We start from the raw sequence: 12,383 nt of genomic DNA on the forward strand, positions 1-12,383 counted from the left end.
CTTTAAACTTGTTTTATAAATAAAAACCCAAACCAAAATTTATGACAAACAAGTTTTTGGTCCCCCTGGTCCCTTTTAAAAAATTTTTAAAAAACATAAAAATTGGAAAATCGGCATATTAATAAGGGGTACAGAAAAATGGGGAATTTAAATTGGGGTTTTTTTTTTGACAAAATTAAAAACTTTTAAATTTACAGTAATTTAATTTATTACATCTCCCTTTTCCCCCCCCTTTGAAATTTTTCAACCCACCCGAAAAAGTAAATTTACTTAAAAATACAATGGCCCAAAAGGGAAAAATTTTTAATTTTTAATGGGATAAATTTAAAACTTTCCCTTTTTGATTTTTTTAACTAAGTTTTTGGGTGGTTAAGAAATATATATATTTTTTTGTTTTATTTTTTTGGCCTTGCTTATTTTTTGGGAAAACAAGTTTTAGAATAATCCAAAGGATTTGCCAGATATGCACAGTTTTACTCATCTAACAAAACATGAAACTGCCCCCATTTAATACATATAAAAGCAAAACTTACTAATACCATCATATTAAGTAATGAAATTACTGTTTATATTTTCAGATATTTATTAAGAAAGGGAGCAAATGTAGCAGCAGTTAACAATGATGGGGATTTACCATATGATATATGTGAAGATGATACCATGGAAACGTTGTTGCAAGAATCCATGGATGAGCAAGGTAAATAACTATATTGTTAAAGCAGATATCCATGGACAAGGTCATACATGGGTGAGATATAAAATATCATATAAATCCACACATGGATATTGTAATTATTAATATGATAAAAAATGGATTCTATGGATGAAAAAGACAAACATACATCTTCATGATATAGTCAGAATCTATGGATAAATAGCGTTAATACATACAATGTCATAAAGGGCACCATGGCTTTAAATGCAAAACAGGCAAAAGCCTAGGGACCACTAGTGAAAGAAAGCATCAGTCAAGGGACTTCATGAATACATGTTACGAAAGCGTAAAAAATATATTACACCGGCATGGAAAATTATTTTCAGAGTCACTTATCCTGCAGCTCACAAACCCAATGTGCAGGCAACATTTTTCTACTTGTCCTGCATTGAATTATCTTAAATTTTACTGTAATTACGAGCAGACAAGTGGAATTTTCGATATATGTATGAAGTTCTAATAGTAATCTGTTTGTATGTCATAGTTTCTGTTTAAATGTCACTTTTTGTAGTCTAGAGAGGGTTATCACTGTGATATAGGAAGACACACTGAATGTAAGATTGTTGTTTTGTAGGAGTTGATGCGGATGCTGCGAGACGTGAAGAGGAAGATCTCATGATGGAAGATGCTAACCAGTGGTTAAACACTGTACAAAAAGGGGAGTCAATAGAGGAATTTAAACACCCAAAAACAGGGGCCACTGCTCTTCATGTAGCATCAGCAAAGGGCTATGTCAAAGTTATGACGTATGGACACTTTTACATATTTATTTTTATACAGTCTAACTTGCCCATGCGACCACGTGTATTAAGCGACTTTTGTCTTAAACGACCACTTTAAATTCCCCCCGATCATTTTCTCTCTATATCTTTAATGTATTAAGCGACTTTTGCTCAACGCGACCAGCGACCGCTAATTAGTCACCTAATTGACATCAATCTTTTCATTAAACGACCACTTTTACCTGTCAAGTAATTGTGTTTTTAGAGAACTCCACCTCGTTAAGTCACAAGTGTCAACAATCAAAACACAACAATAAATGTGTGAAAAACTCTATTTCCCATACCGTTTTAGCGTATGCAAATGAAGTTAAGTATACGCGTGACGTGTATTATCCAATAATATCGGATAAACAATGTTACGCTCCGCCCATACTGAGATGGTGTATACGCTTCGCTTGTTGACATTTAGACTGCATTGAATTGACCTTGAACTTGATCAGCCATTAAATTAATCGTAACAAATAGATGTAGTTTGTTTATTTCAAATGAAAAAATGCACAACAGAAAACGTCTTCACTAATAGGGTTTTCGTGTTGGAGACAAGGAAAAACAACGGAGAAGTTAAAAAATTCTGGAAAAAATGTCAAACATGTACGTAATGCATCTTGAAACTGTTTTGTCAATAAATATCAGAAAGTTATTTTTTATATTTGCATCCATTTAGATTATCGGAGCGTTGAAAAACAATTCCACCGAATAAAAAAGATGTCAATTATAAATTTTGACTTTTATATCACGCTGACTGTCTTAAGAGACCGTTTCATTATGCGACCGTTTTGGGTGTTTCCCTTGCCCGGTCGCTTAATACACGTTTGACTGTATATATGTATTTATATAGGGTTTCTAAATAGAAATATAACTGCAATGTTATTCAGGATTTTCAGAATGTTTTTTTATTCAGACTTTTTTAAACCCAAGATATTATATAACTAATATTTAGGATATGAGCATTATAATGAATTATTCTGTCTGTCTGATGAGGTCAAAGAGTTCATATTTAAAAGATAAAAAAGTGTTTGGCTAAACCTGAGTTTCTGCTTGGATTTTTTGAACAAATTAAGAAATTAAATTGCCAGTCTTTGTTTTTGTTTCAAAACATTTAAGCTGGAAAACATTGGTTTTGGTGTAAAATCCAGGAACAGTTGTTAGTAATTTCCTGTTTGTATGTGACACTAATATTATTGTATTAGCACTTAACTTCTTGAAAGGATTCATAAATCATTACAATTGATTTCTAGAAATTTGAGGACAAAGTTTCCATCATTGTGCATTGTTTTAATCTTATCATTCATCGATTCATTTTCTTAAAGGTTTATAAAAGGTAAATTGAGAGGATGAAGATGTTGTTATTATCTAATGTGTCAAACACATAAAATGATGAAATTATTTTCATGTTATTCAAGTAATACCTATTTGTTGTTGTTGTAATGAGCAGAAAGATGCAAAGCATGTTTAAATTTTAACAAGCATAAAAAAGTTATTTTTATCCAGGTTTAATCTTAAACAATCCCATCTTTTGCTCTATAGGCAAACCTTTTGTTAATATAGGTCTTACCTTAAAAGTGGGAAAATCACTATTTGTTTTTTTTTGCTAAGGAAAAAGGGAGCACAAGTCTTTGGGAGAGGAAGAAGTGAAAATCTTTTTGAAAGGTGAAAAGCCAATTCATAAGAAAAAAGCAGTCTTTGATTACAATATAATAAAAGCTTATAGTGGCAGGGTTTCATGTGTTGTTTAAAGTGAAGATGATGTTGAGCAAGTGTATAAGTATGAGGTTTGGTATCATTATAAACCCACTGTTATGTTTCAGTGTGTTACTGCAAGCAGAATTTGATATAAATGCTAAAGATACAGATGGTTGGACGCCCCTACATGCAGCAGCTCACTGGGGACAGGAGGAAGCTTGTAAAATACTCGCAGAAAACATGTGCGATATGGAGGCAAAGAATCTGGCTGTAAGTTTATAATAATCAGTTTTAGCTTGACTTTTAGATGAATAGGAAGAGTGTAGTCTTGCAGACAGCTCTTGTTTTGTTTTGCGCTTGTATCTATTTCATAACAGTAACAATTGGTTTCCTCTAAGCTCTGGACTGTGGTACTTTGAAAAATGGATATATATATCTATTATTTATGATCTATATGTTAGAGACCAATGCATTATGAACTGATATAATCATCTGAGAGCAAGCCAAATATACTTTATATAGGAATTCATGTAAATATACAAAGACCAAACTATGCTTAACATTAGGCAGAGTGTTCATGTTGCTGTTATTTGAAGTGTAAAACTATGAGTTTATTAGTATGGCATTGTAAAGATTTCATGCTTTCCAACTGCTTCTTAAGGTATAATGTTTTAAAGAAGCAAAATGATTAAAATTTCTCATTAACATGCTGTCAAGCTTTACTGGTATTTTATCTGTAAAGTTTGATATATTTCTGATTGTAAGAACAAATATAGTAAAAAAAGATTGTTATATATTTAGTTTGATGCAATGTTGTTAAAACTATTGTTTTACTTATCATCAGGGCCCGAAATGATGCTTTATAAATGCATTATTATAACTTCAGGGCCAGACAGCTTTCGATGTGGCAGATACAGAATTGGTGAAGCTACTGGAGGAACTCAAGTTAAAACAGGCATCTGTATGTTACATTACCCTCTCTCTATATACTTACATAAACTGTAGGGCTAGGGATTACCAGGCATTACGTAAAGAAAACATTTACAAATTCCAAAGCACATTTTGATAATGCACATTATCTATGTAGCTGGGAAACAGGGCCTTGCAGTTAAACAGAAGGTCTGGCTGTTTACACTGCACGGATTACAAGATTATGTAAATTCCCTTACTGAAAGCATCTTTAAGATAAAATTATCAGACTTATTGATTTAACACATAATTTGTCTCTTAAGTGTCAGGTGATTTATTAATTGCCTTTGTGAATTTTATCATGCATTTCTTAAAGGTTTTTTTTTCATCAATGCTTTTTTTTTTAAAGGTGAATTTTATCTTGAACTGTACACCATTGGTATTTTTTTTATCCTAGATCTTGCATAACTTTTTGTGTGCATGAGGCTTGTATTGTACAATCTTCAAAGCAAAAATTCTTGTATTGAAGAGCAAAATGCATCCCCTTTTTAAGACAGTTACTTTATTTCCTTTTGTAAAGTAAAATATTTTTATCTCCACTGGGGGACAGTGAACATTTGAAATAGTGTCACATTTATACCATGAAACCAGCATTAGGCATGGAATGCTTCATTCCACAAATATTAAAATAATCATCACAAATTTTTTTTAATGCACATTATGAAAGGCTTGTTTTGGAAATTTTTATTGACCATATGTTAGGAAATATTTTTTGTACACAGACATTTTATATAACATATTAAAATCACTTCCCTAAGATAAAAAATTTGCTCAGTTCAGATGTCATTTTTCCAGTTCAATATTGCTACTGTTTGATTGGGTTTCCAATTGCCATTATTATATTATAATGTTATTGTTTTGTAATGGGTATTGTTAAAAATGATATTGATGTGTTTTAACTTGAAAAACCTAGTAAAATTTCTGTCATTGATTATTTTTACTTTAGCTAAAAGACCAACAGAAAGACCTACAGATTATACAGACTAGGTTACCAGCGTCACGGAGAAGGTGGGTAGATTTTTTATCTCACCAAGGTGTACGGTATAACTCTTACATACATGTATAGATGCTAGTTTACTATTGTTTCTATGTTAGCCCAACGATACCAGTGACAGATTGAACAAAAAACGTTTTGTTTCTGGGTGGAATGAGGTTCTGCCTTTAAGAAAAAAAGTCTTTCCCTGTGGTGAAATGAGGCTTAAACTTGTTACCCCTGTGTTTGTAAAGAGGTTCTTGGTCCACCCTGCTTCTAAGGCTATAAGATAGTACAAGTTTTAAGACTAGTAAATCTAGGATAAATGAAGTAACATGAACTAATCTTATAGCTAGGTAAAATACACTTTTTCTTTATACTTTTATCAATTAATATTATAGAATAACTTTTATCTTATTATTCTTTAACTTAATAAGTTTACCTAACACAATGTATTAAGTAAAAGAATAAACAACTTGTAGGATATTCAAAGTTGTAATAATGCAGTCACTTTAACTTGTGGGATTTGGATTACCATATTTTTTACTCTTTTTTTTTTTCAAACTTACACACTAACAGCTGAAGCTAGCTAAACCTATGTCAAGTTTTCAATTTATTCTTGTTCCATCACTAGTAAGAATTTGAAAACCATCACTAGAACCTATTTGAAAAGCAAGATTTCACTGTGATTTTTTCAGTTTGCATGAAGGCCAATCATGTTTGCACACAGAATGCAATTTTCAAAATTTAGTTAGCAAGGTTTAATTTATCACAAGATGTCGTGATTTTTGTTGTTTTTGCATGGACTGATCTAAAATGTCACTAATTGTCATGGTCATGAAATAATTTTTTGATTTACCTAACAGAGTTACATGCCCTTAGTCTCTTGATATAATTTCTAGTCGTGAATATTGAGATTTTTTTGTCCTTTTAGGTTTTATTTCATCTTGAGAGTTAACATAATTTTGTTTGGTAAAAAATTTGTAGTTTAATAATCAAGAATAAAAGGTAACCTTTGTGAATGAAAATCAGAAAAATGATTTTTTTTGCTATTTAGGTGGTTAATACCTTGATTTGATTTATACATAATACACGAGGAAGGCTATATATGCAAAACTGTTGTAAATCCTACAAGAGATATTATAGAAGTACCAATATAAGTAAATGATTTTGTTCATCTTAAAAATTACCAATTACTGGTAAATAATGCAAATTAAGGTTGATATTAGCAAAGCTTTAATGCACAGTAAAGGGATTATATGACAGGTGTGTATGCATGATTGCTTCTCAAGTATATAGGAATTTAAAGGGCCAAAAAAAAAAAAAATTATTATTTTATGGTGTATGATAAAATGTACCAAATTTGAAATTCTGACAAAGATTGGCAGTTTCATTCTTTCAGGTATGATATAACCTGTTTACTTTGCTCACTGTTAATAAGCCATTTGAGTTTTTAGTTCTGAGTATATTAAGGTTCATGACACTTTGTCTCAGTTCAAAAGCTATCTCTTTACTTTGGCAGAAAAGTGTTTTTGTTCATTGACAAATCAGTACTTGGTTGTTCTACTCAGGTGCCCGATTGTGCCTGAAATAATGTACAGAGGGGCACCTGAGGTCTTTCTTCACTAGTAAAGCTGGAACGTCGCCATATGACCTATACTGTATTTGGTGTGACGTTAAACCAATAAAAAAATTGAAAAAAATGGCTGAAATGTGATTAAAATATGTCACAAATGACAATCAAATTGATAATTATTGTCATTGGTGAATTTATAAGAATAAGGATATCCAAATTCACAAGTTTGCTATAGCAATTTCACTTTAAATGTCTTGATTTCATGATTGGTTTAATAAACATACAGTCTCAATATTTTATCTTTTATGCTTTCAAATTTGGTACATTTTTCAACTTAGTGCTTTTTGCATTTATTTTATACTCAATAACTATGTAATAATTGTTTATTCTGTAGGTAGTTCAGGACATAAAAAAAATTATGTATTTAAGTTAAAATTGCATTTGTTGACTATGAAATGATAAACTAACATTGTTTATTTTATGCGTTTATTACAGCCGTAACGATCCTGCCAGGTTATTGTCCATTTGTGTATATTTCACTCTCTAATATTAGTCATGAGCTGTAATGGCAAAATGTGTCTTATTTTCTTGACGAAACTTTGACAGTATACATGATCAATCTTTGGCAATATACATGATAAATCTTTGGCAATATGTGATCAAAAATTTGCTGCAATGTATATGATCAATCTTTAGCAATATACCTAATATATTTTCGGCAATGTATCTTTAGCAATATACCTAACATATTTTCGGCAATCTTTGGCAATGTATATTAGAAATCTTTGGATAAATATTTGGCAATGTATATAATAAATCTTTGGCAATATATGATAAAGTTTTGGCAATGAACATGGTAAATCTTTTGAAATATGCATGATGGAGTGTCAAGTAATATAAATTATAAAAATTGGGCAGTATGATTATGTAATGCTTCTTTGGCAATTAATAAGCTAGTACGTTCAGAAATATATGTGCTAGTACTTTTAGCAATCAATGTAATAGAATATTGGCAATTTATGTAATTGAACTTTTGGCATTTAATATGAATACATATGTTCTTTAATTCTAGGTTTGTAATGGATATTTCAAAATTCATTATGTTATAAGTTGACTGTAAAAATTGTCACACTTTTGAAAGATCTTTTACATTTAAATACAAATGTAGGCAAAAAAGTCATGTATATTTGTACAAAGTTAAGTATATTTTGTTCCAAGTTTCGTCTGAAGAGGGCAGATGCAGGTGCATTTGGGAACAAAATGCCTAGGAAATGCATGAACATGTAAAAATAGAAATCTTTTTCTTTCACATGAGCATGGGTAGCGGTTGTACTGAATGTTTTGTCTTTCTTTACAAGGTTTCAATTTTAGATATGTAAATCTAGATTATAGTTTTACACACTTCACGCATAGTTTTTCTATTTATTCACAGATGAATATCTTGAAATATTTTAAAATTTGAATGAGGTCAAATTTCTAGTTGCATGGAAAACATTGAGTTTATATTACTAACTTATTAAATAAACTACAGTAAATAACTTGTGAATTTAAGATGGAAACAATCCAAGATAAATCTATATTCTTTGGTTGTATACATCTTATTAAATGTAAAGTGTCTGCTACAGTAATTAATTAAAGTTTCAAGTTTATGATGTGTTGCAATACAAAAAAACTAAACTTCACAAGCCTTTACAAAACTAGTTATACAAATAGACACACGTGATAAGTAGAGCCGTTCCTGTAATTGATTACCCAATTTATGTGTGAAATTGAAAAACATAATTACAAATTGTACACTTTAATGCTTATTTTGATTATATCAAAACTCATAAAGTTGAATTATGGGATAATCTGATCATGCATTTGCTAGGTAATGCTTCATGTGGCTTTGTAAGTGTCTAAGGGAGATAATTTTGTGTTTTGTCATTCACTGTGAGTGTTTTGTCCATGATGTAGTTACTTGCCCTTTGTATAGTGTTAATATGTGTGATGTGTGTAACAACAGTGTAGAAGAATCCTACGTGTAATGTCAAACTGTGTTCAACATAATGTAACTTTTGTGTTAGAGACATACATTTTATGTAACAGCATATGAATAAAGAAGAAGATTATTTTTACTCTAAGTTTTTATGATTTACAGTTAAGGTGTTCAGTTTACAGCCATGTTTTTAAAGTAAATTTTTGTGTGTATTGTACGGAATTTAGCCTGCAAATGTTGAACATAAAAATTCAGTTTTAAGGTCACTTTAATCATTGTTGTTGTTTTTTTTAACATGTTGATTTTGACTATTTTGTTTGGTCATATTTTATAATACTCAATTAAAATCTTAAATTTTAATTAAATTTTATTGTTTAAATTTTTGTGTTAAGTTTTTAAAACAAATAAACATAATATGTATGTTCGCGAAATAGTGTAACATTATAAACTATTCAACAATCCCTATATGGATTTGCATTAATTCACAAGGATAATATCTTGTCCAGTCTGTTGTTTATTGTATTTTGTTCTACATTATCATTGTATTTAAAGTGCTATCCAGAGAGTCCCTGTTTTCCCCACCTAATTTAAAACAAATTTATCAGTATATATATTATATAACCAGAACACCAACTTTATATTATATTAGTAAAAGATTTAATATATTTACTCCTAGGTACTTTTAACATCAATAATTAGAAATATAAAAAAGTAGCAAAATAACAGAGCATGTAATTACATGTCTTGAAGTATTCCTGTAGTTCTCAATTTCTATATGTAATTTACTTTTCTTCATAGAGAAAATATAATCTGTTTTGTATATATTAGATTTCTCATGTAGTTAAATTACCTCAGTTATCCTTCATTATGTAGATAAATAAACCACTAAGTCTGACTGTATGTAGCTTTAAAAAAACATATGTATATCTGCTGAAATTTCAAACTAATAACACACGTTTAAATGCAATTGCAGTCAATAAACTTAAAGTTAAGATGCTGTATAATCAAGCACTTGCTGAATTTATATAATGAAAGTGCCCTGCTTTAGTTTTTGGAACATTCTATTAGTTAAGTGAAAGGGGTTTCATTATCAAAATACTAAACTGTGCAGTTTTTGTTGCAACATTGTTAGGCTTTTAGCAATTTTAACTTATATGCATTACATAATGTCAAAACTGCGCATTAAATTTGCATGCACTTTTACTTGATTCAGACTGAAACTTTATACTTATTAAAACATGTACCACGCTTGACTAGTTTCCATTTAAAACTAATATAACAAATATTTGTACTGATTTTCATTCTGTCATTTATACACATATATATATATATATATAATGCAATTTTACTAAACTACTACTGTCTGCCAAAATTGTTTTAATATTTAAGGCTGAAAGAGATTTTTTTAAACTGGATATAGATTCGTAAAGCTGAAACTCTGTAAGCAGGTTAAGTGAAAGTTTGGTTAATATTTATGGATAACTTTGAATATATTTAAGACAGGATGAGCAATACTTCCTTGTTTAAAATTCCAAATCGTAGTTATATTTTATCCTCTTCCATGAATATGATAATTTTCCCCCATAAACATATACATTCATTTTCATTTAAAAACAGAAAAAAAGATTTTTTGTAACAAAATTGTTTAGATATGACTTTTTAGATTAAAAAGCTAGTATTTAGCTGTTTTAGTTTTAGCTATAGTTTTATCTTAATTAGGCTTTTTTAGACAATGAATAAATTTAACTTTTTTTTTCCGATGAAATTTCATTAAACTAAGATTTACAAAATTTGTTTTAAAAACAAATGAGCCGTGTCACGATAAAACCAACGTAATGCGTTTGCAACCAGCATGGATCCAGACCAGCCTGCGCATCCGCGCAGTCTGATCAGGATCCATGCTGTTCGCTTACAAACCCTATAAGAAGTAGAGAAACTGATAGGAAACAGCATGGATCCTGATCAGACTGCGCGGATGCGCAGGCTGGTCTGGATCCATGCTGGTCGCAAAACCACTATGTTGGTTTTGTCATGATGCGGCTCAAATGTTGATAATCAGGTAGGTATGTGTTTTCTATAATTATGACAGATGGTTTTGTGTATTGTTATGTGTAAAGTTTATGTGTATGTTTACAGACGTTTATGGTTACGAGAGAGAGTTAAGATGGCTCTCAGGTATTGTCAGGGTCTCAACACACAATATATTCTATATGCTTATATTACAATGAACAATTTAAAAATAGTTGTGTGTTGAGATCTTGCTACGGCATCCGGCTCTAATAACATCATGCCTTTATGGTTCTAATTAAAAAAGTTTCCAATATGGAAACTATCTAAAAGATGGACATCTAACATTGTCTATAGCATGTAGGCAATCTAAAATTATAGGGAAAAATTGCATGCAAAACATACCTATATGAGCAGTTTTAATGCTGACTTAAAAATACTGAACGTAAAATATAAACCACAATGTTTGATGCTTTAATAAAAGTAGAATTAGACAGTTTGTGTGATGATAAATGATAAATACTTGTTATGGGTTTTCAATATAGTTTAACATTTAGTCAGTAACACTTTCATATGTATTAATTTAAAGGAATTCAGCTCCCGATATGCCTGATTCCGGTACAAAGCCGGTTTTGCACAAGAGGTACCGTTTTAGTTAACATCCTAACATTGACTTACTTTGATATTCATAATTTGTTAACCTTTGTTTTAATATAATTAAAAAAGTATCTTCCTACTGTAAATTAAATTTTTTCCAAGTTATTCTTTCCCCTTGCTTCACATAATTCTCTGCCCCTGTTTAAATAATTCTCCCCAATAATTCAAATAATTATTATCCTCTTTTCCAACAGCTGGAAAATTTTCTGCCCTTACAATTTGAAAAAAGTATAATTTATACCATTTGTTTTTTTTTTTAAAAGTTAATTATAATTGTCTGTTTATGGATTTCTTACTTACATTGTACATTTGTGTATTTCAAAATTTAATAAAAAAAAAAATAAATAAATAAAAAATCACTAATATATTTTATTTTCTATTTTAAATACATATTATATCTGGTTTTCCTTAAGTTTGGATTGTCCAGGGCAATGTTATTTAGGAATCTATGTAGATTATAACAATTCTCTATTTTCAAACAAAACTTATTTCTCTTACCTAAAATTGAAACTGAAATAACAAAACACATTTCTACTGGCCAGTCCACAACTACATCTCAACTTCCTAACATACAGTATAAATGAGCAACCAATATCATTGGACGTATTTTGTTGACCATTATTAAATATATAGGTACCATCCTCACCAAACCCCCAACAGGTATATTTGTTCTGTTTGCTTAAAGGAACCCCACTGAGGTTCATTATCCTAAAAATATTAAGTTTGAAATAATAATATATATCAACAAAAGCGTTCAAAACAAAACAAAAAAGAAAAAAAGAAAGAAAGAAATAATATAAGTACATACAGACTTGGATTGAAAAATCATATTTTTAGGCGATTCTTAGCCCGATTTGAGTTAAAAGCGTTTTAAACCCTTTATTTTTAGGCTGTTTTTCACAATTTAAATAATAACTCTGGGAAACTGGGGTGAGGGAAAGAGCTGAAATTTTGCATACAATTTATCGGCTCATTCTACATCAATTGGTACATAAATCTTGGATAACTATTTTCAGTCTCATCATGTCAAAAAATCTCAGTGG

The 12,383-nt window shown here is 30.1% G+C and overlaps 1 protein-coding gene across 1 annotated transcript in view; it reads left to right on the top strand.

The window, feature by feature from the left end:
* LOC132740988 (protein phosphatase 1 regulatory subunit 12A-like) overlaps nt 1-12,383 on the top strand; it is a 94,511-nt gene that overhangs the window by 24,452 nt on the left and 57,676 nt on the right. The window contains exons 3-8 of the mRNA XM_060729061.1: nt 579-697; nt 1,290-1,461; nt 3,306-3,450; nt 4,067-4,141; nt 5,096-5,157; nt 7,194-7,211. Of these exons, the coding sequence (XP_060585044.1) occupies nt 579-697; nt 1,290-1,461; nt 3,306-3,450; nt 4,067-4,141; nt 5,096-5,157; nt 7,194-7,211 (591 nt within the window). The remainder of the gene's footprint in view (nt 1-578; nt 698-1,289; nt 1,462-3,305; nt 3,451-4,066; nt 4,142-5,095; nt 5,158-7,193; nt 7,212-12,383) is intronic.

Source organism: Ruditapes philippinarum, unplaced genomic scaffold (assembly GCF_026571515.1).
Source record: "Ruditapes philippinarum isolate M1 unplaced genomic scaffold, ASM2657151v2 ctg411_1_1_1_1, whole genome shotgun sequence".
Taxonomy (NCBI): domain Eukaryota; kingdom Metazoa; phylum Mollusca; class Bivalvia; order Venerida; family Veneridae; genus Ruditapes; species Ruditapes philippinarum.